Raw genomic sequence first — 27,972 nt, 5'->3', positions numbered from 1 at the left:
GCAAGCATTGAGTGATGGTTTTGTTCGTACGTTCGCTCGAGCCGTCTGTTTGCGGATGAAACGAAGTTGACATCTTCAGTTTAACTCCGGTCAGCTTGTGGAGGGCGCGCCAGAAGCGGGAGACGAAGAGTTTATCGCGGTCAGTGATCAACTCAAACATCAGTCCATTCTCGCAATACCAGTGATTGAAGAACAGGAGAGCGACATCTTCCGCGGAGGCGTCCGTGCGTGTGGGCACGATCCTGACATCGGAGTGCAAGCGGTCGGTAATGGTCATCAAACAATTGTGACCGTCGTCCTCGGGCAGGGGGCCGACAAAATCGATGGCAACGGAGGACCCGCGGTCGTCGGGAACGGGCAGGGGATGCAGCGGACCAGCCGCTTTCGTTGTACGTGACTTGTTTCTCTGGCAGTCCTGGCACGCAGGGATGTACGCCTGCTCAAGGTCTCGGCGCATGTTGGGCCAGTAAAATGCATTGCGCAGGGAGCCGTAAGACTTATCCGCACCAAAATGTCCAAGTGTGTCATGGGCCGTCTGAAACAGGCGTTCCCGGACGTTACCGACTCGTGGTACGAGTAAGCGGTCCCCGAGGTACCAGAGTCCGTTAATGCATTGCGCGCCGGGCGTTGATGTGGCGTTTGCGGCGAGTTTGACACAGAAGTCGTCGCGGGCGTAACCGGCACGGATATCGTTCAGAAGAACGGGATCGGCCTGCACCGACAGCACTGCTCCGACGGTCGATGCCTGTTCATCAGGGAAGGCGTTAGGGGGTACCCTTGACAGGGCGTCAGCGACCGTATTGTCCTCGCCGCGGATGTACACAATGGAGATGTCATATTGGGACAAGAACTCTTGCCAGCGCAACTGTCGCCGCGAGAGATCTTTCTGACCGTCAAAATTCTGCAACGTGCGGTGGTCGGTGTACACGTAAACGTGTTCACCCACGCAATCCGCCCGCCATTTCTTCAGCGCGCGAATAATTGCTAACAACTCCTTTTCATGCACAGGGTAATTAAGCTCGGCGTCACGGAGTTGTGTAGAATCAAACGCGACAGGACGGGCAGTTTCCCATGAGGGACCATAGCTGAGTGTGGCGCCGGTACGCCAGTCACTGGCATCACAGGTGAGAAATATTTTGTTATCGCCGTGATTATCATGGTTGATAACGGTCAGACATTCAGTACTGGTGACGAGGCGTTTCACGGCTTCAAAGGCGTGCTGGTGCGCATCGGTCCAATCGGGGAAGCTGGCTTGGGCTTCTTTGGTAGTGAGGGGAGTGAGGACGCGCGTGTGCTCAGCAAGGTGCGGTAGGAACGTGGCAACATAGCGAACGAGACCGAGAAAGGCACGGACGTCCTTCGCACTCTTAGGGCGGGGCCATTGAAGGATACGATCCGTCTTGGACGTTTGTGGACGGATGCCATCAGTGGAAATGTGGTGTCCCAGAAAGGACAGCTCTGTAACGAAGAACTCGCATTTCTTTAAGTTCACGTACAAACGAGCGTCCTTTAATGCCTGCAGTATAAGACGCACGTGGTGATCGTGTTCCTCGACCGTATCAGACCAAATGACTATGTCGTCCAAGTAGATGTGACAGAATTTCCCGAGGTAGGGACGAAGCGCAGCAGTTACGCGCCGCTGGTGAATGGCAGGCGCGTTGCGTAAACCCATAGGCATTACAAGCCATTCATACAACCCTAGTGGCGTGGACACTGCCGTGAGGGGTACATCGTCTGGGTGAACGCGAGTTTGAAAGAAGGCATTCGTCATATCCATCTTGCTCCAGATCTTCCCTTTACCACAGTCGGCGAGTACATCATCCACGCGAGGTAAGGGGAAGTTATCTGGCACAGTATTTGCGTTCTGTTGACGGTAGTCATTTACCCACCGCGGGAGAGCAGTTGGGTCGGCCTTAGGTATCAGGAAGGCAGGCAAAGCGTGTTGTGAGTTAGACGGACGAATGCGGCCAGCTTCCAGATGTTGTTGGATCAAGGTGGACCAAGCATCCTTAAATTTGCGCGGAGACGCATATGAGCGGGACGAAATCAGCTTGTTTGCATCTTTTAGCTTGATCCGACAGTGCACGTCATCTGGTAGCATGTCCGCATGAGGTATTGGTTGGAACACCTCCTTGAAATCGTGTAAAACAGAGCTGCTGCGCCGCTGTAATTGCTGCTTCAAGGCCAGGCATTCTATGGTGTTTCTGATTGCACTAATGGCATTACAGGGACGCGGTGCAGACAGATCGGCGCGCACGCGACGTTGCGCCGTTGTTTGTTGCAATTCCCCCAAAACGGCCGATCTATTGGACATGACTGATTCTAACTGTTGTACAGTGGGTGGCGGCGGGGGAGGCAACGTTACAGGACGGTAATATACACCATGCATGAGTTCAAACCCAGCGTTTTGCGACAATACGGTACGGGCGGCGTGATCAACGACCACGCGGTTCTTAACGAGGAAGGGTAGACCGAGAATGACAGGAACACACAGGCCGGGTGTGACAACGGCACGGACGGAGCGAGAAGACCATGCAAAAGAGGGATGAGAGAGACGGATTTTAACGTACTCGGTCAGGGTGACCGTTGCTTTTCGTTCTTGAGCCGTCATGGCGAGCTCGACAGTTTGCGGGACGGGTAGCTTATACCGACGCCAGGACGCGTTGTTCACGAGGTCCTCGCGAATCAGCACTAGGTGTGACCCACTGTCAATTAATGCCCGAACCGGCACTGCATCACCAGCTGTAGTCGTCGCGTGAACGACTGCATCCCAGACAAGGTGAGGGGAGTGGATGCTTTCGTTCACTGTCGACGGCGCAACAGCCGCGATGACAGGCGGACACGAACCGGACGGACTCACCCAGTGCGACTCGTCCGAGTCCGATTTGTCAGCGTCTTCATCGTCGGCCATGTTCGACGATGCGTACGGCACGACATCGTGCATGCCGCGGACGACGGCGACGGGGCGTGCCGATGCGGACGGTTGTTCGTTCTCGTCTTCGGACTCGTATTGGGCTGATTGCACGGCCGCGATTGCCTTCCCTTTTCCCTTGCGGGCGGAGTCGGCGTCAGCTTGGGTCAAGGACGGTACGGTACCCGGTCGGTTTTGGGAAGTCATTGGGACACTGCTTGGCCCGGTGGTCGACCCAGAAACGGCGGCACTTACGACAACCCTCGTTGGCGTCGAGGAGTCGCAGTTCGTCCGGGGTGAGCTTCGGCAACGTCGGCGTGTCGGGACGGGTGCTCGAGGCGCGACTGTTCGCAGCAGTGTTCGTGCGGCGGGAAGGTTCGGACAGTGTCTGCGGGCGCCGCTCTTCGCGACCCCTACGGCTGACCGTTTCGAAGTCGGCCAGCTGAGCGCGTCGTTCCTCGTCGATGGATTGGACCACGGTCCTCCAGTCGCGCAGTCCGGCGATCTTTGCGTCTTTTAAGCTGTCCGCGCGGGTATGCAGACGGGAGGCGAGTGCCTTCGACACGGAGACGGCGAGTTGTTCGATGATCGCGGCGTCGTCGAGGTGGTGGGCAGTTCCCTTGAGGATCGCGTTCATGTTCTCGAATCGAACGCAATACTCCTCGAACGGCTCGTCGTCTTTCATGCGCATAAGCTTCAGCTTTCGGTGCGTGGTGTCCTCCCAGCGAGCGTCCAGGAAGTTCTTTCGTAGAGCGGCCATGAACTGCGCGAAGGTCATAGCGTACAGCTCCGTGCGCCTCAGCGCGGTCCAGGCGAGGACACGTGGGATCATGATGCGACCAGCCACGAGACGGGTCTGGTCTGCCGCGGGAACGGATTTGTTGCCAAAGAAATGCAGGCAATAGTTTTCGAAGGTGTCGAGCACTTCGGGACTGAGAGCCCCATCCTGCAGTGTCGGCGCCTTCGACGGGTTGTCCCACTCGACGGTGGCAAGCGAGGAGGACGAGCGGTGAGCGTTGGTCGTCATGGTGCGCGAGACGTGGTCGTCGTCAGAGTCAGAAGTGGAATCGGAAAGCGTCCAGACGGGTGGAGTCTTTATGACTTCGGGTGTTTTCGGACGTGCAGGTGACAGCGGACGCGTTACGGGAGTGCCCTGGCGGGGACTGGGGACAGTTGGTTGAGTTACGGTGGAGTCCAGCCCTCCTGACGTCACTGGTTGTCTCTCCGCCCCCCGTGGCGGGGTGCTTGGCGAGGACTGGTCCCCAGGTGGCGGCGTAAGTGGGGAGGACGTGGACGGAGGCCGGTGCGAAGTCGTCGCTCGGGCGTCCGCACCCGGTGGTGGACGAGCGGCCGCGCGAGGGCGGAGTGTGTTTGCACGAGGCGGCATGATAGACGGTTCAGAAGGGGGGTGGCACTCGCCCAGAGGACGAATGCACGGCAGCGTCGGATGCGGTTCGTATAAACGGTTCGGCACAGTTGAGGACAGCTAAGCCGCCCTATCAGCGTCGTCGTTGCAGAGCGGTTTCGGATGCGGAACAGTGCAGTGGAGGGTGACGTATGGGTACACGGCTTACGTTCGGTGTTCAAAAAAAAAGTGAAGGCCTGCCGCCGGAGGTGTGGCAGGGCACACTCAGCTCAGGCGTCAGACGCAAGAACAGGAACGGGCTATGTTATTCGGAGACGGGGATGGTGTGGTCTAGCTAGGATATATGGGGTGATGAACGGGAACGGAAGAGCGGGAGATGATGGTGGTTCGAATGTCCGAGTCCGGGGACGTTCGAGCACGGAAGCAAATGAGGCGCCGGCATGTACATACTGCACAACAGCCCGATATGGTAAGTATGGTGATGTGTGGTAAGCAGTAGGCTTACAGCGTTACAATGACAAGGCCAGCAAGCTGATCCCTCCACGTCCGCAGCTCACCTGGTCGGAGGTGATTGACATGGTCAATCTCGCCGACTTTGATCTTCTTCGAGAGACCCGGGACGACATTCGCAAACAACCCTGGGCTCAGTACTCCAACCGGCGTGCGATGAACCTGCACTACAACATCAAGCGCGCCCATGAGGAAATCGAGCGACTTAATGTCGAGATCCGCCGGCTGCTCACATTCATGTATGATGAGCACGTCGAATACCACAACGCGGTACAGAAAGCGTCCGAGAGTACGCCAAACCTCGTACACGAGCTCAAAGAACGATGGCGTTACCGCAATGCGATCCATGCGAGGATTGCTGCACACCTTGAACAGACCTCTCGATTGCCAGGCTTCACCGGTGCCCTCACCTCTGGCGTCCGTATCGGGCGTTCTGCCACTCGGAATGATGGCGTTCCGCTGCCCTCGTGGGCCCGTGGACTTGTGGAGATAGATTCAGATGGGGACAATGGGTCGGATAGCGGAGACAATGATGCTGAGCAGTTGTTCGAGGGGATCAGCTCGGTGCGTGAGGCAAACTTGTATGTAGACTTCATCGACAACCTTGGGAGACACGAGCCGGCGTAGAGCAGAATTATGAACTTGAAGCACACGTATCTTGTGTATTATGCAGCATTGATGTAACGTCGAATATTGTGACTCGTTCCAGCATTGTACTATGACAATTTGCGATTCAGGCATGTTATGATGCTCACTTGAGCTGACCAGCCTGAGATCTGCACGGCACGCGCAAATGCAATGCTACATGAACTTGAAACGGTGAACTTGCTGTATGTGAAGCCGCCTACTACTAGTACCCGTAGCTCTCATGAATACATTTTACTCTCAGAACATGTACGTTACATCAAACAGTGACCTGGGACAATTGAACGCTCACTAAGGAACGAGCGTAAAGAGAGTTGCACGGTTCGGGCCTGGTTCGGGCTGGTTTGGTGAGTCCAGCGCTCAGATTCCGAACGTTCACTCAGTAGCCATTTGCTCTCAGCCACCACCCCTCCGTACCTGCGTGTTCACGATGCCCACCGACACCGACCAACAACGTCGAGAAGAGCGACACCAGTGGGCAACTGAGGCTATCACTCGCCTCCGCTTCAATCCTATCGGCCTCCAACGTCTCGCTCAAGCGTTAGATCGTGCTCTGGAGCCTAGTTCGCCAACATATCGCTCCCAGCTTGAGTCCGCCGATGTTGCCTTCTTTGTTGCTGGTGCTCACAAGGATGGACGTCACACTGCCGGCATGGATGATATCCACCCTATGTTCAAAGAGGCTCGTGAGGAGACAGGGACAGGAGTGGATGGTCGGCGTGTGCGGTCGCAGTTCCGCGAAAATTTACAAAACTTGGCGTTTGATTCCGTACGTCCGTTTTCACAGTCTGTTCTCTCGTCTACTAAGTGTTTGTCTAGTTGACGGCATTGGATCGCATCGACGGAGGGTGCACGGTGGCAATCCATGTATCTGGTACACAACAGCCCAGTGCTCGCCCGGCTGGTACCCTACCTCTTCCTCAGGATCTGCGTATCCATGTCTACGCCCCGCCTCACATCCTCGCTCAAATACCGTCTGCCAAGCCGGCTCTGGCCCGTATTGTCCAACAATTTGCAGAGGAGATTGGCGTGCAGGCCGTGCAGCGCTTTGAGGACCTCGCCCGCAAGAAGCTCAACTGGTCCTTCACCATGCAGGAAGACGGTAACGCGTTGTTGTCACAAGCAACTCACACATTCATGAGCGGACCATACCCATTCCTAACGGTACACCCGGGCTGCATATTCCCCATTGTCAACGGAAACCCGACGCCGGCCGGAGAAATGTGTCCGGAGGTTGCAAACCCACCGGCCGGCACCTGAGGTGCCCATTGTTAGCAGACTGGCCGGTCTTGTTTTGAACGGACCGGCCGATGGCAGGGAAAATCAACAAGTGTTACTGAACAATGGTCCGGAATTTAATCTATGGTTGTAAATGGACCGGCCGGAGAGTGGCAACCACATTTATAACACTCCAGCAGGATTTCATCCCTGTGTTTGGAAATAGTCCGGCCGGAATGCATCCTTATGGTTTCAAATGGTCCGGCCGAAGGTCATATACCTTTGTTTATGATGTACCGGCCGAAGGTAATATATCTAAATTAATAACACACCGGCCAGAGGTGATATACCTACATTGAGAAAGAACCGGCCGGTCATAATGTACCCACGCACAAAACAAACCGGCCGGCCATGACATAGTTTCACTACACATTGACCGGCCAGGCATAGCATGCCTATATCAGAAATGAACCGGCCGGTCATATGGAGCCTGAATATCAATTGCTCCCACCATCCTGGAAACATATTCATTGATGCACTGAGTTTTCTGGACCATAAATGCACTGGACCCAGGTTTTTTGGGCTTTGAATACATTTTTAGCATCCCCATAGATGCTCCCAATTTTCCAGGCACATGCAAACCATTCCAGAGCTTTAGAATCATCAAAATTGAGTTTTCTGGGCTGAAAATAGACCAAAACCAGCCTTTCTGGGCTGGAAATGCATCAGAACACATTTATTGAGCCTCCCAATCCACATTTACAACAGCTCTGAGCCTTATACACCAAGTCCGAGTATTTTACACAATTGCCGAGATTCCACAAAGTCCCGGTGCCGAGGATGCACCAAGTCCCGGCGCCGGGGGTGCACCAAGTTGCGGCGCCGCAAGTGCTCCAAGTTGCGGCGCCGCAGGTGCACCAAGCCTCGGCGCCGCACCGTCTCGTTAAGCGCCGAGAAACATCGCTCGGCGCCGAGACTTGGTGCACCTGCGGCGCCGCAACTTGGTGCACCTGCGGCGCCGCAACTTGGTACTACCTCGGCGCCGAGTTGTGCTAAACCTGAGGAATAATGGAGTTTCTAACAATGATCACAAAAAGATTACTGATGTTTATTACACCAATGACCTTTTGTAGCTCATCTTATAGGGAATGTTAGGTTCATTAGGAAATCTCCTAATGACACTACAAAGGTTTGTATGTGGTTACTTATAAAAAGTGATGTTTGTGTCTCATTGTGTAGGGAATGGTCTGTTGATAAGTAAATCTTCTATTGACACTTCAAGGATTTCCAATGGTCAGGCCGGTACAGCTGCTTTTCTTGTCTGGCTGGTAAGTAAACTTACTGATGACACTACAGTATATTGTATTCAATTTGTACATTTGTAGCTCATCTTATAGGAAATGTTAGGTTCATTAGTAAATCTTCTAATGTCATTACAAGGGTTTGTATGTGGTTACTTATAAAAAGTGAGGTTTATATTTCATTGTGTAGGGAATAGTCTATTGATAAGTAAATCTTCTATTGACACTTCAAGGATTTTCAATGCTTAGGCCAGTACAGCAGCTTTTCTTGTTCAGCCAGTAAGTAAGCTTATTGATAACACTACACATATTTGTATCTCATCTTGTGGGGAACATTAGGTTGATAAGCAACTATTATGATGAGACTACAAGGATGTGTACATCTCATGCTGTTGTTATTGTACAGTAGACAGAACACTACATTACAAATGTGTAGTACTATGACAACTTCTGGCTGATCTAGCGCCCACACTAAAGTTGGTAGCACTTACAGCTTGGAAGATTAAGCTATGAGATTTGGCATATGTGCTGCTGGCTGTATGAACATACATTATAGCCACTAACCTAATGTGGGCAAAGAATACTGCCATGGTGAGGAGAGTAAGAAGGGAGCAGGGACATGCACAATTAGTGATATGTCTCTGAAGTGATAAGTTGTTGCCTTTATGTACAACTTTTGTGCCAACATGTGTCCAGATGAACAAGTACATTCATCAAGTCATGTATGGATGGGTTGCTGATACATGTTTCATTTATCCTCATACATTCTGCTATGATCATGATGGCCACACCCTACATATATATCTGTATGTAGAAACCAATCCCAGATGAATATGAGACATTCTATAGAATTAACACATGTGGTCCTAGGTACATTGCTCTGCTACAGCCTACATTTGGAACTCACTGACTTTTCTGTAAATGCTAGACAGTTCAACCTTGATGCAGGGTTGTAACTATGATGTATTCTTTTGTGATAATCAACCTCTTGTTCCTACAGTGTTCCTTTGTCTTAATTTCATTATGTACTAATTAAATACAACACACTGTAGTGTCATTAGTGAGTTTACTTACCAGCCGGAACAGGAAAAGCAGCTGTACCGGCCTAACCGTTGAGAATCCTTGAAGTGTCAATAGAAGATTTACTTATCAACAGACCATTCCCTACACAATGAGACACAAACATCACTTTTTATAAGTAACCACATACAAACCTTTGTAGTGTCATTAGGAGATTTCCTAATGAACCTAACATTCCCTATAAGATGAGCTACAAAAGGTCATTGGTGTAACAAACATCAGTAATCTTTTTGTGATCATTGTTAGAAACTCCATTATTCCTCAGGTTTAGCACAACTCGGCGCCGAGGTAGTACCAAGTTGCGGCGCCGCAGGTGCACCAAGTTGCGGCGCCGCAGGTGCACCAAGTCTCGGCGCCGAGCGATGTTTCTCGGCGCTTAACGAGACGGTGCGGCGCCGAGGCTTGGTGCACCTGCGGCGCCGCAACTTGGAGCACTTGCGGCGCCGCAACTTGGTGCACCCCCGGCGCCGGGACTTTGTGGAATCTCAGCGATTGTGCAAAATACTCCGACTTGGTGTATAAGGCTCAGACCTGTTGTAAATATGATTTAGGGAGCTAAACACATGTGCAAGAATAGCCTTTGAAGCAATTCCAGCCTGGAAAACCTGGATCTGGTCTGTTTCCAGGCTAGAAAAGCTCATTTATGGTGCTTTTGAAGCATGGGCATGGTTTGTATGTACCTGATAAAATTGGGAGCATGTAAGGGAACGCTTGTCAATGTATTCCAAGCCCAAAAAACCTAGGTCCAGTGTGTTGATGGTCCAGAAACCTCAGTGCATCTTTGACAATGTGTTCTGGGATGTTTGGCACAATTATCATTCAGATTCCATATGACCGGCCGGTTCATTTCTAATGTAGGTTTGTTATGACTGTCCGGCCCATGTGTAGTGTAAGTATGTCATGCCTGGCCGGTCTGTTTTTGGTGTAGGTAGACTATGACCGGCCGGTCCTTTTGCAATGCAGGTATATGACCTCCGGCCGGTATGTTATAAATGTAGGTACATGAACTCCGGCCGGTGCATTCTAAGTCAAGGTATATGAGCTCTGGGTGGTGCATTGATAATGTGAATGTATGAGCTCCGGCCGGTGCATCAATGATGTGGGTATATGAGCTCCGGCCGGTCTGTTATTAATGTGGGTATATGAGTCCCAGCCGGTCTGTTATAAATGTAGGTGCCTGATCTCTGGCCGGTCCATTTACAACCATAGATTAAATTCCGGACCATTGTTCAGTAACACTTGTTGATTTGCCCTATTGCCGGCCGGTCCGTTCAAAACAAGACCGGCCAGTCTGCTAACAATGGGCACCTCAGGTGCCGGCCGGTGGGTTTGCAACCTCCGGACACATTTCTCCGGCCGGCGTCGGGTTTCCGTTGACAACGGGGAATATGCAGCCCGGGTGTACCGTTAGGAACGTAAAAGTACACTCATTGGGCTCCAACTCAGCCCGTCACCTCCCTACTCCCCGACAGTCGCGGCACCTCGCACTACATCTTCCGTGGTCGCCCTAAGGGCCAGATAGACCAAATCCTCGACGATGGCGATAAGCGTACGCAGTCTCGTCAGCAACTCCTCGACGAGCTTGAGGAGCTACACCGCCACGCGGAGGGATACGAGCAGATGATGCATGATCTCGACGTTGCCCTTGAGGACAAGACGGCGATGATCGCCTCCCTCAACGCAGAGTTAATTGATGCGCAGTCAAAGATTGTCGCGCACGACTTAGTACTCCAAAATCACATACACGATGTGAACGTGACTCGCTTGGAGAGGGATGATTTGCAGAAGGCAAACTCGAAGCTCATGTCGGACCTGGGGTCTACGAAGGAGGTCATCCGGGACTTGAAGAAGAGGCTGTCGGCAAACCGTGGTACGTACAATTGGCAGATATGCCTCGTATTTGTCTACTGAGCTGACTTCCTTTGTCTAGGTGTTCAAGCTACGCCTGGTGGTGCACTCTCAGGCACAGCATCGCCCTCGACTTCGGCTCAGCCTCATCTGAGCGTGCAGGGCGCCACTAGCACCGCAGCAAGCGAACTAGGCTCGCGGTATGCTCGGGGCTTTGGTCATGCCGTCCAAGAAGTCATCGAGAATCATCACCTTGATTACCTCGTTCACAATACTTGTGAGAAGGTCGCCGGTAGCAGTGCTGCGCTGGTCTGGCCCCGACTTCTCGCAGGTGAGCTCATGACACAGTTCCACGTCGTCGCTGAGGACTGCGGGGCCATCGCCTTGGAGCTCAGTGATGCGATGCAGGCGGATCTGCAGGGCACTGGGCGTTAGGTCCCGTCGTCGTCGGTGGCTTTTCTTGGAGCGGTTTTTCTTGGTATTCGGTTGTGTATGCTGATCTGCTGTCGTCTCTGCTGTCGTCTCTGCTGTACGTTCTGTCCTCGCTGCTTTCTTGTGCTATGTCCATCGTATCTGTGGTGTTGTATAGTTGTGCTCTCATCGTGCGGTCGTGTTCTTGCAGTGTTCTCGTTCTGTATTCTTGTTTTGTGCTCGTGTTAGTCACACCCAAATGTCAAGCGCCTTTGTCTGCGCATTTTTTCATGTTCGCTTCAATCCTTTGATCTGTCACCGTCACCTACCCGGTTGCATTGCTAACGTCAAAACTAGAGTCAACCCCTGGCGCCCGTGAATAGTGTTTAAGGTAGTGCCCTCGAAGAAATGTTTGACGCAGCACCCACGTCCACCCACCTCTGCGGCCTTCTGGCTTCCGTGCGTGACTCCTGAGGTGCGCTGTCCAGACATGGCGACGGTGACCTATGGCCCGTCTTTTGCTGTGACGGCAAAGCCACAGGAGCCCCCTCGGCGCCTGGCTCCTCCTCCTCTCCCACCTGAGCAGCGAAAGGCCATGGAGGCTGCACGCAACGAGAAGCAAGAAAGCATCAGCGCGCGCATTGAAAAATGGCACGCGTACACCACTGCATACGCCGAGGAAATGGCCAAGGACTTCAATAAGACGCCAGAGCACTTCCTTCACCTCCTGTTCTCTCAAGGTTCACGTTCGAAGGAATCACGGAAACAGAACCCGTGCAACGCCTGGTCAAGTAAGGTAGTGAAGGAAGCAAACGCAGGTGTGTAATGTCTGACTCTGCGCCCCATACATTCTCAGGCCATGCACAGGTGCCGCCCCAGGTCAAACACGTCGTATGGTTAACGTCCAACGGGAGAGAAAGCATGAGTATTACAGCTTGACCCTAGAGGAGAAAGCTGAACTCGAGGCCCCATTAGAGGATGTGCGGCAATCAAAGAAATTCGGTGCTCGTCTCACGGTTCGAGCAGTTCTGAATGATGTCAACGCAACGAGTGGCCGTATGGAGCTCGAGGTAAGTGCAATATTCTTTCATTGTCCCTCTTCACTCACCTTGTACATGCAGATGTATGGGCTCTGCTTGCGCACGGGCATGCAGGGCTTCTTTTGCGTCTTCAAGAGCAAGGCGGGCATCCCTTACAGCCCTCGATGGTACTTCACGAATCCGCATATCAACACGTACCTCGGATTGGCGATTCGAAAGGGGTGGGATGTTGAAAACATTGGTGCGCTGGCTGAGGCCTTTGCCGTTGCGGGGTGTGACTTTATGAGTGCGTCTTTCTTTTACATCTCTTCCAAACATCGCTCACAAGCCAACTAGAGTTCCTACGCACTGCGAAGGAACGCGCTGACTTCTTGAAGGCTGAGATCCGCAGTGTGATCCAGAAGCAACTCGGTACGTATGTCGCTATCTTCACGAGGCTGAGATCTAACCGCCTGCAGTGGATTTGACCGGCAACAAGCACGTCCGCATGAACTACGTCAACTTCGAACGCGACTTCATTGTGAAGTTTGGCATCAATGTCACGGGCTGGACATTTGATAAGTTCATCAATCCGTCCGAGATGAGCACCAGTCTCCCGCCCCTCCAGAAACTCCTCTCAGCCCTCAAGGATGGCTCATGCCGGTTCTACCGCCTCCCGGAGCCTGAGCGCGTGCGGCGCGAAGAGGAGTTCAACCGTAAAGTTCTCAGTGGTGAGATCGCGCCTCGTAAAGAACGCCAAGACAAGGGTGTTCTGCGTGGCAAACGCGCTGCCAATGCTGTGGATCCTGGCAGCGACACAGATGACGGCGGGACTGAGTCACAGCCGTTGGCGAAGCGTCCTCGGACGTCACGCAAGTCAACGCAGAAGCCTTTGGATCCAAAGAGCGCCGAATTCATTGATAACTCGGACAATGAAGGTGGTGCCGCTTGAGTCGCTATGTTACGTCTTTCTATAATCTCATGATGCTTCTATCCGTCCGTCCTCATCATACTCCTGCCTCCTCGCTGTACCTGTCTTGCTTTGCTCTTGTTGTACCTGCTTGTTGTGCTTCGCTCTCGTCATACATGCTGTCCCTTCTTGTCTGTTACTCATCGGTCTTACTTGCTATCTTGCTATCATCGTCAATGCTCTCACCGTTGTCTTGCTTTGTGTTGTCCTGGATACTGTATACACGATCAATGTTTGCCCTCGTCGAGTTGAGTTTTGCGTGTGTGTGCTTATGCATTTGGTCATCCAGAAATAGTAATTTGATGACACATGACACCTGACAAATAGAATAACAACCCGCAGCATCAGGAAACTGTGCAATCTCTGACGGTATGTGTGTCTGACAGTCGGCCTTCAGAGCTTCAGAGCCTATCAGAGCACTCCAGACATCATAACTCGTCAGATCACTTCATCTGGCCTCAGATAGTGCCAGAGTGTCAGGTAGCACAGTACGTCAGACAGCAGAATCATACATTTCGTCAGGAAACCCCTACTGTATGAAAATAGGTGCAAAAGCAATGAATTTTGAGTCTACTACAATCATCATAATATCTATGTTTACACGTCCTATGTCTACACGTCGGAGCACAGCCTGAGTGTGTAGGTGGGGGGGGGACTTACTGCTCTCACGACACGTCGGCGGCATCGCCAAGATCTTTTCCATCCTCATGTGGAGTGCAGACGGACGTGAGGGTCGCAATCCTCGTTGATCGCATCAGTGGAGGGCTGTGGCTATAAGATGCATGGACAAAGGGTCAGTTAGATTGATTGCTGCGTTGGAGAGGTGAGGGCGGTGAAGGGACGCGGCCTAAGGGAGTGGGCACGTCGAGCCCGGGAGAATGAGCGCCGGGGAGCTCTTGGATCTACGTGATACACAGGCTGCGCGTGAGGGGCAGGACTGAATGTGGGGGCACATACATCGAGGGCTGTCCATAGCTCGGAGGCGGGGAAAGCCGTCGCGCTATATCTGACTTCGAGGTGCGTTGGGCGCGGCAAAGGCATGGCGGCGCGCATTTCGGGTGCGTGGCCGCCCGCTGAGGCACTGGTTTTCGACGCGGACCCGGGTCTTGCATGCAGCTCAGGGCGCGTGCAAGGCAGCGGTAAGAGAGAGTAGGAAGCGGTACAGACACAAAGATGCGCAGCAGCTTACCCAGTAGTCCTGCAGTCTTGCCCCAGCCAGCACGGTGGCGAGATCGGCGCGGCGGACTGCCCAGCCACGGCGCATCGGGACATATTTGCGCGACGGGCGTCGACTCACCGATGGGTGCGACTGCAACTGCTGAACAAAGAAGGCGGAGGGCAGGGCGCAGACAATGTAGCAGCGTCGTAGAGGCACACGCACCTTTCTCGCGCATCCTCTCCACATCCCTTTCGCACTCCGTCCCCACTACTCGCTCTTGCTCGATTGAAACCGTGGCCACGCGCGCCAGTCTTGGCGATGTCGAGGCTATGAGACGTATCATGAAGCGCGAGAAAACGAAGACGTTCTGCACGGGCTCGTCCACGCTCGGGCGGAAGGCGCACAGCGTGCGGAACGTCCCGTGGAAGTCGAGGTCGAGCAGCAGCTGGCAGAGCTCTGCCACGTCAGGAAGGGTGGTGCCAGCGGAGGCCGATGAACTGCGGCTGGTCAGAGGGGCGGGTAGGCCGGTGGGCGGGTGGGTGCTCAGCGCTCAATGGCCAAAGAACGGGTGGATGCGCGAGCGGGAGGTGGTAGAGGGTAGAGGACACGAGCGTCGATATGGAGGCTGCGACTCGGAGGCGCGGTTGAAGTGCTAAGCGCCTCAGCCACGTCACGCTACTGACGCGCGCTTGCTACTTTCCTCGCACTTCACCACACGTCCGCCCCTGTCCGCCCTCGGCCTCAGCACTCTCACCGCAATCTCTTACCTTCGCCGCATCGCCTTCTTGCCGCCTACCTCGAGAGCAAGCGTGCGAGTCCGTCCGTAAGAGACGTCGGCACGCGAATCGACGCGCCACGCACCCCACAAGCCGAGCATGGCCCAACAGCCGTAACTAATACCCCAGCGATGCGCAAAGAACACCGTGACCAGGGGGCGAAGGATGGGCAGGAAGGAAGGAAAAGATGAGTACATCGTCCTCATCTCACCCAGAGCCTCCGATGTTTGGCGCGCCGCCCATGCTCTACGATCCCGCGCAGTCAGCGCAGCAGCAGGACCAGCGTGGCATGTCGGACTACGACGTGTGGGCTGAGAGCTTCGGCGCCCAAGGCGGGCAGTACGCAGAGGTCGGTGCTACTGGCTACGCCCAGGCGGACAGCGTGTCCCATCTCGAGTACGGGCAGCAGCGCCGGGCATGTCCTGCAGTCGTCGCGGCGTGGCGGCTACGCGAGCGTGACGCCGCCGAATATGTCGTCTATGCCCGACGGCACGTCTTTCTCTCAGCAGCAGCAGCAGCTACGTCTCAACTTTCCCCAGCAGGACTCACTTGCAGCCGTCGCAGGCGCAGCCCTAGGCTCCCGCGCGACAGGGCATGCAGACGAGATCGTCAGCGCAGTCGGTCCCGACCGCGGACACGATCCCTCAGCAGCGCTGCTAGTTTGCAGAGTACCGCCATCTGGACCAGCTAGGCACGCCCGCGCCTGTGCCGTCGTCGTACATCGCAACAGGCAGCACGCCGACGAGCGACATTAACAACTTATCGTTGTCGCCCGTTTTGTGAGGTGCAGACCAGAGCCCAGGTGAGTACACTGCGACACAGACGCAGAGCATGACGCGCAAGCAGAGGAGTACGACGAAGCTGGTGAGCCAGAAGACGCGTGAGCACAACGGACGTGCTGAGCAAGTGCCGGAGCATTAGTACGTATGGTGGGCAACTGTAGTACCTGTTGAACCGTCTATAGTGTCTATAGTAACGGAGATATATTTTTGTTAAACATATGATGACATCTGAAGTAACTGAGAGTCTGATGCATTCTGACCACTCTGGACCACTCTGGACCACTCTGATGTTCTCTGACAATCTCTGATGCTCTCTGAAAATCCTGTCTGACAACAACAATTCACAAAAAGTTAACACCTTGAGAACTGGCCGGATGAGCCATTCTGATGCAATCTGAAGCGTTCTGAGCGCTTATGAAGCCCCTGACAGGGCCCTCAGAGGAATTGCACGAAATCCTGATGAGCGTCTTGCGCCATCAGTCTGAGCGGCTGACAGTCCATACCCAACCGTGAACAGCACATGAATCCAACATCATAAGACATATTAGTACTACATAGAGAAAATTGAGGATACGATATGTAAGGGGAAGTGCCAGCGGGGACGAGAAAAGCAGGCGGCGAGGAAGCGCCGGCGGGGGCGGGAGGGGCACGTGCAAGGCGCTGGGGAGGACGAGAAAGGCAGGTGGCGAAGAAGCGCCGGCGGGGGCGGGAGGGGCACGTGCAAGGCACTGGGGAGGACGAGAAAGGCAGGTGGCGAGGAAGTGCCGGCGGGGGCGGGAGGGGCACGTGCAAGGCACTGGGGAGGACGAGAAAGGCAGGTGGCGAGGAAGCGCAGGCGGGGGCGGGAGGGGCACGTGCAAGGCACTGGGGAGGACGAGAAAGGCAGGTGGTGAGGAAGCGCCGGCGGGGGCGGCAGGGGCTGCAAGGAAAGCGCCGGCGAGGACGCAAATGGAAGGAGGCGGGTGGCGCACGACGGCGAGAAGCCTATCATGTGACTGGCGGGGGCGGGAGCCCGGGCCACAGCCAGAAGCGCCCACAGAGCAGGTCCAGAGGGGACCAGCACGAGACCAAGCCATATTGGGAAGGAACTCACGTGCACCAGACAGCGAGGATAGTCTCTAAGTCGACGAACTCTGAGGAAATGCTCACGGGTAAGGAGATCGGCGGATCTGAATACTGATTAGAATCTGTCAACAACACGCGTCAACATAACTAATAAGTAAGTAAGTGTGGGAACGGCAGGTGGCAACGCATGAGGAAGCCAGCTGATGTTCGGGCGCATGCCAACGTACTGTGGCGTATAAGTATTCTGTCACGGTCACGAATCGCCGCGTCCAGTGGCTTCAATACGATGGATATGGCTGCTTCGCCACGTCCGAATCTAAACGGAAACTTCTTACTAGATGCAGAATAAACTGAGCAGAGGAATGCGGTACCCGTTGGCAGAAACATCGAACGGCTTGCATTTGCCATCAGGAGACAAAATGCCGCCCTGGCTGTACGGGAGCCACTACTAAGTAGTCTGACAGTGTCTGGCTGCTCTCATACCTTCGAGAACCCTGCATCGAAGGACTACGACGACGCGGAGTATAAGGACGGCACGGTGATATCGTGTCGCAAAGCCTGGCGATAGCGGGCTCGGCGTACCGCCGGCAGAGCTCCTGCCTTGTACAACAGCCGTAGTCTCGACTGGTGCGTAGAGTATACATATCTATGGGTTTTTTGTCTTCACCCACATCGGATATTTAGCTATGGAGCTCACGGCTCGTCGAATGTCCGCTCGTACATACGTAGCTCGGGAAACGGCGGTCCAGTGCTATAAATCAGCTGTCGCAAGCGTGAGTTTAGGATATAACACACTGTCAACCTCCGAGCGAAGGCACCCGGTGTATACTGACACACACCAGAGCGTTGTTCAAGCAGAGACTTTTGACGGTCGTACCCTCTATGTAGCCACCATCCGTTACACGCGGTCGCGGATGGTGACTACACGGCGAGCAGGAGTCAAGAATATCACTGGGCGGGTAGTATGAGACTGCCAAACGATTCCGTGTGCCGCGCTATGTATGTGCGTATGTGGCCTGCAGACGCTTTTCGGGGCATTCGACCTTTATATCGAGTCAAATATGGTGACCGACTTTGTATTGTACTCGGCGGAGACCCGATGTTGTTCCTGCGTTACGGAGTCGAGGATAGGTTCCCGTGAGATCACATCAGCAAAAGCGCAACTGGGCCACCTCAGGTGATAGAGGTGATCTGACAAACCGCTGTGCGATACCATGAGATATTTGACGATAATTGAATGTTGTTGTGATTGGCAATGGCGGCTGGTTTTCGTTGTGATTGGTAAAGACTGTAGGACGTCGGTCAGAAATCAGCAGACAGACTAAGACAAATGAAGAATACTGCACTACTCGCTCAGCGCTGTCAGAACGCATACGTACATTGCAGGATATTGCGGGTGGTGACAACGAACATGCTCAGTGGCAAGAAGTGTACGGGACGCGCGCGTACCGGGCTCTGTGTCAGGACTGGCGAAATAAGCGCTCATCAGTAAACACAGCAACGAGCTCAGCTCGTCCGAATAGGACCCAAGACATTCTTAGATGCATTCATTGCATGAATTTCAGGTCGTAGAAACCCATAAACAGCATTTGGAATGGTCGCAGGAGCAAATAATCAATTCATCGTGTTGTACCTACTAAAGCGCCCGAAATCGTGCATGTTCAACATTCGCTGTAAATGACAGAGTCAGTCGGCTTGCGACAACACCAAGAATGAGTATAGTTGGACCTAGGGTGATGCATAGCCTTCGTGGTCAAACTCATCCTCCCACATCTCCTCCCTGGCATCCTCACCACCGAGATCCTCTTCAAGCTCATCCGACTCGGAGTCGTCGTCTGCCCTCTCCTCCTCAGCGCCGTCGCCGTCAGGAATTCCCTCGACTTCAGGCTCGTCGTCAGCCGCTTCATAGCAATCATCTTCCGACTCGTCGTAGATCCATTGATAGCCTAGTCTTCTTCGTTGCTAAGCACCCTCTTCCGCTTCACTCGCGCGCGCCGGATCCGCGCTACCAGAGTCTTCGGTCACTGGAGCAGCATTGTGGTCAATTGACGTTTCCCAGAGCTTGTCGACTAATGCAGAGCTGAGTTTGCCTTGTGGATACTAGCAAATACTGTCCGTTAGAGTTGGACCTGCACGACGAGTCGTGGGCCTTCAAAGCGCGCAAATTCTTGCAGTCTTTCTTGCAGCCAAGATGCTTGTGTAGAAGCAAGTACATTAGAAGCAAAGTGAGAAAGAGAATCATCAGTATGCCCTGAGCACGCATCGCCAGGCATAAGTCGGAGACTCGGAGCGCAAGAGCTCAGCGCTCAGCCACAGTGGCGAGACGCGACGGTCACGTGGGCGACTCCATCGCGCTCTCAATGTCATGCAGGGAGACGCAACGTGCTTCTCAGTAACTGCTTCTTGTCCTCGAACCACCACCATGCTCTCAACCTCTGCCGCTTCTAGTGCTGCTCCCAGCGAAAACCCAACAGTAAGTCTCAATCCCAGAACAAGCAACCGGAGGCTGCCCGGTCTGACCACCGGCGTCCCATTGAAGAACCCTAGTACACAGAAGCGGAAGCCTAACATGTGAGTAACACAGCCGCATATACATAACACGGGCGCATATATGCACCCATAACGTGCATATATGCTCCTCATGCAATCCCTGCACGTATGCTGAGTCCGAGATCTAGTGCAGAGCACGGGTTCCTTTTTGGACCCGTGGCGCTCGCCATAGGGCCCGCCGCTCTCGCCCTCATCCGCGACTCACTAGCACAGCGGTGGCCGTTTGGAAGCCTGTTGGAATGCGGGAGGTTTCAAGCACCCTAGCTATAAGAGTTGCTGAGAAGGACGAAGGAGAGTCCGTGATGCCCGCGTGAGTACTACTTCTATCTATCCTCACCTGCCAGCTCACCCACACACTTGCTTGCGCGCCCCGCCACCGCCACTCACCCTCACCGTCTCGCCCGCCTGCAAACTGTCTTACCCGCGCCCCTGCACTGTCTCTTGCTCGCACGCGGCACTCTGGCTTGAGTAGCTATCGCTCCCGCGCCTCTCCAGGCGATGGTGCCAGTGAACCGGCACGTTAACTGTCGACATATCCGCAGCGCTTAGCGTCTGCAGGCTGCATTAGCGACCTCACTAGGCTCAGGAGTGCGAACGCAGACGTCGTCTTCGCGTTTGTGGGCAACTTGGGCGAAAGGAACGCAGGCGTAACGTGCTTACCAGCGTGCGAGCTCTTCATCAGGGAGAGTGCGCAAACGATCCGCACTCCGGCTCGAATGTCGCGGCTGTAGGGTGCCGCGGGAACGTTGGTTTCCGCCTCTACGACGGGTGTGTTCGTCCTCACGCTGCAGCCCGCGGCTGCTCTGCATGTATTCCCGTGGTGAATAATCAAGTGGTTCTGGATTACTATGGGTTGTGAAGTGTGATTTGCGAGTGAGAATACAAGCGATCGTTACAGCAGCGCAGTGAGGTGCTACCGTGTGGAGGTTGTCGAACGAAGCTCATTGCTAAGTCATAAACATGCTGACAAGCATCTCACCCATGCTGACGGTTTTCTGATGCAGGCGTTACATGTCGCGCCTTTCGACAGCTTCATCCTACAGATGCAAGTGCTAACCTGAATTCATAACGTGTTGCAGTAGAAAACTGAGATTTCGTCAGACTACTACAGACAACAGCAATGTAGTTACAGAATCAACTGTCATCATTGAGATAAGTGTTGAATGCTATGGAATGCACGATAACCGCTGACTATCTCAGACGACGTACATGCGCTTTTGGCGATGCAAGTGGTCTCCTAGTCCTATCTTTGTAGCCCTTGCCGCCTTCTTCTTTCTCAGAATCACGGCCTACCTATTCACCCTTGGCGCGTCCGCATCTCTGTGGACCTGGGGTGATTCCGAAAATTCGAGTTGCAATAGGCATCAGCGCTGCACGTTTCTCGATGATTTTGGTATCTGCGTTTTGGCGTCAGACGCGCACTTCCTCCCCCAGTCACCCATGTGTGAAGCATCCGCGCGCCATCACTTTATGTTTTCCATGAGGCTTCCGTACTAGGTGGCGGTATAACCGATAGCGTGGATATCAATTGGCACGGCTCGACAACAGCCTGGTCATCTCCGGACATCCGTAACCCGACTGCCACAATGCTGACTTGACACTTCATCGTGTATGCAGGAATCAGACCTACGTTTGCATCCGCTTCGCTGCCCACGCGACCAATTACACCGTTATTGGGCGAATCAGAGTTAGTATCTCCGCAATCGGATCCAGGTAATCTCCGTTCTCGGCGCACCATGTCCGCTATCGTTTGCCTGACAATCATATGGCGCTCGATTCCCACATCTAGATTCCAAGTACTGCTAGCCTCGCCGGTGTGTACTGTGGGTTATCTGACACTGCCGAACCACCAATGTGCGTTTGCAAATTCACGGCATCAATAATGAAACACGCAGCAGCGCGAGCGTGCGGGTGGTCGGCTAGTAGCGACGATCACAGGCCTCAGTGCACGCTCGTAGAGCAAGACTAATGTATTATAGCATACCTAGTAGCGACGATCACAGGCTAACGTGTATGTGAGCTATGGTATGCGGGCACGGAAAATAAACGTGTACTCACCCTCAGTGCACGCTCGTAGAGCAAGACTGAGGGTGACCGAACGAAAGCAGCGCAGTATATCTGGCAGACGGGACAGGGACAGGAACGAGAGTAATACCGTAAATGGTAAGTCAGATGATAACGCGATGGCGGGTCAACAGAAGAACGGCGGGACGGCGGGATGGCGGTACCGTAAGAGTCCGTGATAAAAGAAGTCGAAATGGTATAGTAAAGCCGGAGCCGGGCGGACGTACAGATTGTATGCTCCAACACTCCCCCTCAATCCTAGGACAGCCCGAGCGCGACGGCGAAATGTTTGACTTTCGGACTCGCGAGGGCCTTGGTAAGAACGTCGGCAACCATGTCGTCCGTAGGGCAGTAGATAAGCTTCAGCTTCTTGTCTTCAATGATCCAACGAATGAAGTGGAAACGAATGTCGATGTGCTTGGTGCGCGCGTGGTATTGGTGATCCTGCGTGAGCGCGATCGCTCCGAGGTTGTCGGATTTGAGTGGGACTGGTTCGGTGAATGGCGTGAAGATCTGGCTAATGAGGGAGCGAAGCCACAGAGCTTCCTTCGAGGCGTGAGTAATGGCAACGTACTCGGATTCGGTCGTCGAGAGTGAGATGATTTCTTGCCGCTTGGACGACCACGAAACAGCGCCTCCATCGATCAAGAACGCGTAGCCCGAAATGGCCTTACGATCCTCGTGCATGGAGCCATCCGCGTCTGTGTAGCCGACGAGGTCGTATGAGTCTGCGCCATAGGTAAGCTTCAAATGCTTCGTCCCGGCAAGATACCTGAAGACGCGCTTGACAGCCTCCCAGTGCGCACGTCCCGGGTTCTGTGAGAAACGAGCGAGGATCGAGACGGCGTACGTGATGTCCGGTCGCGTGCCTAGCGACGCGTACATGAGCGATCCTACGGCCTCTCGGTAAGGAACGTTCCGCATTTCGGCGGCTTCTGCAGCAGTCTGCGGCGATTGTGTGGCGGAGAGCTGGACGTGCGGGTCCATCGGCGTCGAGACAGGGCGGGTGTCCTCGAGGTTGAAGCGGCGAAGGATTGACTCGATGTACGAGAGCTGCGAGAGCGAGAGGGTGCGCGCTTCACGATCGCGCTCGACTGCAAAGCCTAAGATCCAGTGGATAGCGCCCTCATCGGTGATTTCGAAATCTTTTCGTAAGTTCGCCTTCACCTCGTCCATGAGACCGGTTGACGTGGCGATAGTCAGGTCGTCAACGTGTACACCCATGACAATTAACTTGCCATTCTCGGCGCGGAAGAATACCGCCTGGTCCACATCGCACGGCGTCATGCGAAGGCGCTTCTGTAGCACAGCGCGCAGCTTCTTGTGCCAGTGGCGCGCACTCTGGCGAAGACCGTATAGCGGACGCAGTGTTGAAGCACGACAATTCGTGCATCGTCCGGCCCCGGTTACTTCACTATACCCGTACGTTCGTTAACGTTCCGCTGTTGTGTACCGCCGCACGCCGTGATTGCGTGATGCGCTGTTGCGCCGTGCGCGCCGTCTGTACCCGCTCATTCATTTCCTTTTACGGTACATCGCTCGTACCTGTGCCTCTCGTTCGCCTGCCACATATACCACGCCCTTCGAGTCCTGCACCCTCAGTCTCTTGCCTTACTCGAGCACGAACTGAGGGTGAGTTATTAGTGTTATTATCTCTTCGCATACTCTAGCTTACTTACCTCCCTAGCCGTCGTTTGTGTGCTTCTAGGTATGCTCAATATACTCAGTCTCTTGCCTTACTCGAGCACGAACTGAGGCCGTCGTTTGTGTGCTTCTAGCCCGACGACCCGTGCTCTCGCCCCGCTTGTTGCGATACGCAGTAGACGGAGAGCGAGTGACCTATCCTTGGTGAGTTCCACTCCCGGTGGCAGTGCCATGTAGATCACCTCATCCTGCTCAAATTCACCATTTAGATACGCGCTTTTGATGTTGACCTGGTGGACATCGAGGTCGTAGCGCGCGGCGAGAGCGAGGATAGTGCGGATGGAAGCCATCTTCGCCACTGGTGCGTATGTGTCGAAGAAATCAACGCCGGGGACCTGCGAGAACCCACGCGCGACAAGGCGTGCACGATAACGGTTGATGTTCCCAGACGCGTCCTTCTTTGCGTGGAACACCCACCTGCAGCTAACGACATTTGCACCAGCTGGCGGCTGCTCCAGGCGCCACGTACCGTGCGATTCCAGTGCACGGAGCTCCTCCTCCATCGCCTCCTTCCAGCGCGGCCACTCAGGCCTGCGCTTGGCTTCCTCCAGCGAGCGCGGGTCTAGGCCCTCGACGTCGGCGATGTACGCAGCCATGGCGGCACCGGACACCTCTTCAACGAGGTCGGATTCCGTTGGAGCGTCCTCCTTTGGAACTTGCACGCCACGCGGTACGTTCTTGTCCGCTCCTCTGCCCGCGAGGATGTCACTAACCTTCTGCGACGGCTTTCGAACGCGCGAGATACGCGGCGTAGGCGGCGGCGATGGGTTGCTCGACTGCGGCGGCATGGGCGGCGTGTGCGGTTCATCAGGTACGTCCTCGTGCTCACTAGCACCGTCAGACGCTGACTCCTCGAGCTTGTCAACGGTCGACTCGAGCTTGTCATCTGGCACATCCTCCCCCTCAAGCTCAGCGTCGTCCTCGGCAGGTGGAAGCTGGTCCTCCACAAAACGCACGTTGCGCTCGACGGTTATCCGGCGCGCATCTGGCCAGTAGACCCGGTGGCCCTTGCTCTGCGCGTCATACCCGACCCAGTTTGCCGGCTTGGCACGTTCGCCAACCTTCCCGGTGGACGTATCATGCACCCACACACGACTTCCCCAGACTGGTAGGCCTGTAAGCACAGGTGGACGCCCGTGCAAGGCTTCATATGGGGTGCGTCCGTCGAGAGCTTTCGTCGAGGTGCGGTTCTTCAGCCAGACCGCGTGCATGACCGCTTCACCCCGCATCAGGAAACTGTGCATTTTCTGACGGTATGTACATCTGAAGGTCGGCTCTCAGAGAGCATCAGAGCATCAGGGCACTCCAGACAACACATGTTGTCAGATGTTCTCATTTTGCCTCAGATGGTGTCAGACAGTGTCAGTAACACAGTACATCAGACGGCACATATCACACATTTCGTCAACAAACAACCCCTGCACGTAATTTGGCATAAATGCAATGGATATCAAGTCTACTACAATGATTGTAATACATATACATCTGCGTATTGGAGCGCAGCATGTAAGCAGGTGTTCACCGACCAACTCAAACAGGTCCTCGTAGTCGTCAGCACAGGCCTCGGGCACGTGAACACGACGCACCGGCGGCAGCACGACCGCGCTGTGCAGAACGCACAGCTCGCCGCTTTACGCCGCGAGGAGACACGCGTCCGGGAGCGCATCTGCATGGGGATGTGGCACGATGGACGCGTGGGTGGACTGCATCGCGGGGAACGGCGTGATGCGCGAGTTGGGCGTGGGCGACGAGGTGTTCGATCGCGAGGAGGGGCTACACATCGTCAGCGCGGTGTCGAGGGGCAATGCCAGATCATGTTCTTGATGTCTGGATGACAACGTCAGGGTGGGGAGAGCAGAGCAGAGTCAGTGTCACCTACAATCAGTGTGACCGGAACAGTCAATGTGGCCGACCCGGAGTGGCGGCAAATAGAGAGCAGCGGTGGCGAAGAGAGAGTGGTGGCGGCAAAGAGAGAGCGGTGGTGGCAAAGAGAGAGCAGTGGCGACGAAGGGAGAGCGCAAGGGAGAAGAAGAAAGCACGAGTGCGATGGAGAGGACATGAGGGCGAAGGGAGACGTTACAATTGCGGTGTGTGCCGCTGGGTATACTCACCCACAGAATCACAAGTCCGGTGCGCGGGACGCCGCAGTCGCGGTGGCTTTGAGGGTAGCCACCTCAGGCTCTCAACGGAAGGCGGAGGCCGACGCAACAGGCATCAGCGGGAGCGTTGACCGGCAGATCCAAGCGAGCGTCCTCGACTGCGCTGTGCGCCGACGGATCCGTCACCGCAGAGGGAGTAGCCGGCCGCTATGGTGGAGGGTCTGCGAGACAGAGTCTCCCGCGGCGCGGCACTCGTCTGGTGTGCAACCGGGGCTAGCGTGGAGAGCGCGTTCGAGGTCGCGCTACGAGTGTGAGGATCAGCGCAGACCGAATAATGGGCATTGACTTACCCAGAAATCTTGCACTCGGGCCCCAGCCAACACGATGGCGAGATCGGCGCATTAGACTGCCCAGCGGGGCGCGTTGAGTGCGTCAACGGACACGTCTGTGCGTGGACTCGTCAAAGGCTGCGGCTGTGACTGTTGAGTCGGCGGGAGGGCGGAGGGTGGGACGTAAACAGTAATAATGTCAGCATTGTAGAGGTATACGCACCTCGTCTCGCGCTTCCTCACGTCCGCACCATCCCAACCCCCTCCCGTGCTCGCTCTCTATCCGCATCCGTACGTCCGGAGCCGCGCGCGCCAGTCGTCCGTCGTCATGGTATGTCAGGGTTATAAGGTGTAACATAGGCTGAGGAGGCGGTCGACGAAGACGTCCGTGCGGGCTCATCCACGCGCGGGCGGAACGTCCGGTGCAAGTCGAGGTCGAGCAGCAGAGCTCTGCCACGTCGGAGGGTCGTGCCGGCGAGGGCCCAAGCAGTGCAGGATAGGTCGAATACGCGGGTCAGTCAATGGCAGGGTGGGTGACCAGATGACGGGTGGATGTCCGCGCGAGCGAGCGGGAAGGTGCTTGGGTACGTGAATGTCGATGTGGAGGAGGAGAGCACGACTCGCAGGCGCAGCTGAAGTGCTAAGCGCCTCAGCCACTGCGACACGTCAGTGACGCGCGCTTGCTACCATCCTCTCGCTGCACTTCGCCACACCTCCACCTTCGGCCTCGGCACCCCCATCGCCACCTTCGCTTCACTTCTACCTACCTCGATAATACACGTGCAGGTCCGTCCGCAAGAGACGTCGGCACGTGAATCAACCGGCCACGCGCCCCACGATTGCGTGGCCCAGCAGCCGCAACGGGCTCCAAGCGACGCGCAACTCCAACGGGGGAGGGGGGTGAAGGATGGTCGCGCAGGAAGGGAAAGACGTGGGTAGAAGGCAGAGTGATCAGGTGAGTACAGCTCTTGTCGTCTTGCGACCTTGCCTGGCAAGTGCAGTTGAACGAATGCCAGCGCGCGCAGGTCTCCCCCTAACGTCGACGTCGACGGATTCGTTCATCTCGCCTCTCTACCTACTGTCTACTCGTCGTACAAGACCTGGGGTATGGCTGTAAAACCCTATGCGTCAGGTGCGTACACGACATCGCTGCGCAGCGCCCACAACCCCATCCACTAATATCAATCACAGGACGTATACCTTACCGGGGCTTGAGCATTTTAATCAATTACCCTCGTTTTGCTACGACACTCTTTCTTGTGACGACCCGTCGTGGCCCCGCGGCACATCCTCCAACTCCCTCAGCCCGCCTGAGATCGTCTTCCCTGGCACGGGTTCCGCGTCTCCGGGAACATTGCCATGTTCTGTCTTGCCCTTGAATGGGCTCACGCAGTTCCTCTCGAGGCCGACGAATTGGTTTAACCGCGTGACGTCCGACAAGGCGTCACGCTCTTCAATTAGTTCCAACGAACCGAGGTCCAGCACGAGTTCTTCAGGCCAGAAGCACAAGATCTCGCACCCAACGGACCCTCAGCCAAATCCTTATAGGCCCGCCGCCGAAGATGAGCGCGCCTCTAGCTCGAGAAGCCAGGCCGCCAAGCACCGGCGCACCAGCCCGATGAGCTCACGCGCGAGCACGGCGGACGACCCGCACGCGTCGAGCAAGGTCTAAGCTTATGTGCTCGACAAACAGAGTCTTGATGTGCATGGGCCCACCGGGTAGCAGCGGGCGCGAGCTTAGTGTGAGTGTTGCCGTGGAGTGCTGTTACGTGTTTGTTGGTTCGTTCTCTTGTGTACTCCCCATGTATATACAGTAGTATGCCATTAGAGCTGTCTACAGTGACGGAAATATATTGTTGTTGAGCATATGACATCTGAGGTCACTGAGAGTCTGACACATTGTCTGACCACTCTGGACCACTCTGAGACTTTCTGAAGATGTCTGAGAATTCTATCTGACAACAACAATTTGCGAAAATTCGACACCTTGAGGACTGGCCAAATGAACCGTTCTGATGCGATCTGAAGCGTTCTGAGCGCTTATGAAGCCCCTGACAGGGCCTGTCAGAGGAATTGCACGAAAACCTGATGCCACAGGAACGTCGGCAGTCCAGACGTGATTAACATCGCGCGGACTTTTTCCATCAGCGTGCGGTTGAGGCGTT

The 27,972-nt window shown here is 54.9% G+C and overlaps 6 protein-coding genes across 6 annotated transcripts; all 6 read left to right on the top strand.

Annotated features, from left to right (window-relative positions):
- Positions 1 to 4,778: 4,778 nt before the first annotated feature.
- On the top strand, positions 4,779 to 5,201 carry C8Q71DRAFT_695669 (uncharacterized protein; the record flags this gene model as incomplete). The annotated part of the gene is made up of 1 exon (XM_047919911.1): positions 4,779 to 5,201. A coding segment is annotated over one exon (423 nt), but the record flags the coding sequence as incomplete, so codon positions are not given.
- A 661-nt stretch (positions 5,202 to 5,862) lies between these two features.
- C8Q71DRAFT_878405 (uncharacterized protein) lies at positions 5,863 to 6,748 on the top strand (the record flags this gene model as incomplete). Its single annotated transcript, XM_047928440.1, has 2 exons — positions 5,863 to 6,201; positions 6,252 to 6,748. 2 exons carry the CDS (start codon positions 5,863 to 5,865, stop codon positions 6,690 to 6,692), a joined length of 780 nt encoding a protein of 259 aa, XP_047784274.1. The 3' UTR covers positions 6,693 to 6,748.
- Positions 6,749 to 9,988: 3,240 nt separating this feature from the next.
- On the top strand, positions 9,989 to 11,314 carry C8Q71DRAFT_853711 (uncharacterized protein; the record flags this gene model as incomplete). Its single annotated transcript, XM_047926969.1, has 3 exons — positions 9,989 to 10,012; positions 10,478 to 10,901; positions 10,962 to 11,314. The coding sequence occupies 3 exons, from the start codon at positions 9,989 to 9,991 to the stop codon at positions 11,312 to 11,314; spliced, it is 801 nt and encodes a 266-aa protein (XP_047784273.1).
- Positions 11,315 to 11,780: 466 nt separating this feature from the next.
- Positions 11,781 to 13,261, top strand: C8Q71DRAFT_853710 (uncharacterized protein; the record flags this gene model as incomplete). Its single annotated transcript, XM_047926968.1, has 5 exons — positions 11,781 to 12,108; positions 12,158 to 12,360; positions 12,412 to 12,616; positions 12,667 to 12,741; positions 12,789 to 13,261. The coding sequence occupies 5 exons, from the start codon at positions 11,781 to 11,783 to the stop codon at positions 13,259 to 13,261; spliced, it is 1,284 nt and encodes a 427-aa protein (XP_047784272.1).
- Positions 13,262 to 14,779: 1,518 nt separating this feature from the next.
- On the top strand, positions 14,780 to 15,905 carry C8Q71DRAFT_720543 (uncharacterized protein; the record flags this gene model as incomplete). The annotated part of the gene is made up of 2 exons (XM_047921370.1): positions 14,780 to 15,035; positions 15,370 to 15,905. The coding sequence occupies 2 exons, from the start codon at positions 14,780 to 14,782 to the stop codon at positions 15,903 to 15,905; spliced, it is 792 nt and encodes a 263-aa protein (XP_047784271.1).
- A 9,160-nt stretch (positions 15,906 to 25,065) lies between these two features.
- Positions 25,066 to 27,479, top strand: C8Q71DRAFT_845546 (uncharacterized protein; the record flags this gene model as incomplete). Its single annotated transcript, XM_047926608.1, has 9 exons — positions 25,066 to 25,161; positions 25,224 to 25,466; positions 25,497 to 25,643; positions 26,019 to 26,138; positions 26,168 to 26,320; positions 26,594 to 26,618; positions 26,663 to 26,762; positions 26,833 to 26,939; positions 26,965 to 27,479. The coding sequence occupies 9 exons, from the start codon at positions 25,066 to 25,068 to the stop codon at positions 27,477 to 27,479; spliced, it is 1,506 nt and encodes a 501-aa protein (XP_047784270.1).
- Positions 27,480 to 27,972: the final 493 nt, after the last annotated feature.

The sequence above is a fragment of the Rhodofomes roseus genome (genome assembly GCF_022264815.1).
Source record: "Rhodofomes roseus strain CIRM-BRFM 1785 chromosome Unknown C8Q71scaffold_2, whole genome shotgun sequence".
NCBI classification, from domain to species: domain Eukaryota; kingdom Fungi; phylum Basidiomycota; class Agaricomycetes; order Polyporales; family Fomitopsidaceae; genus Rhodofomes; species Rhodofomes roseus.
The sequence above is the reverse complement of the archived record's forward strand: the minus strand, read 5'-3'. Positions and strand labels throughout refer to the sequence as shown.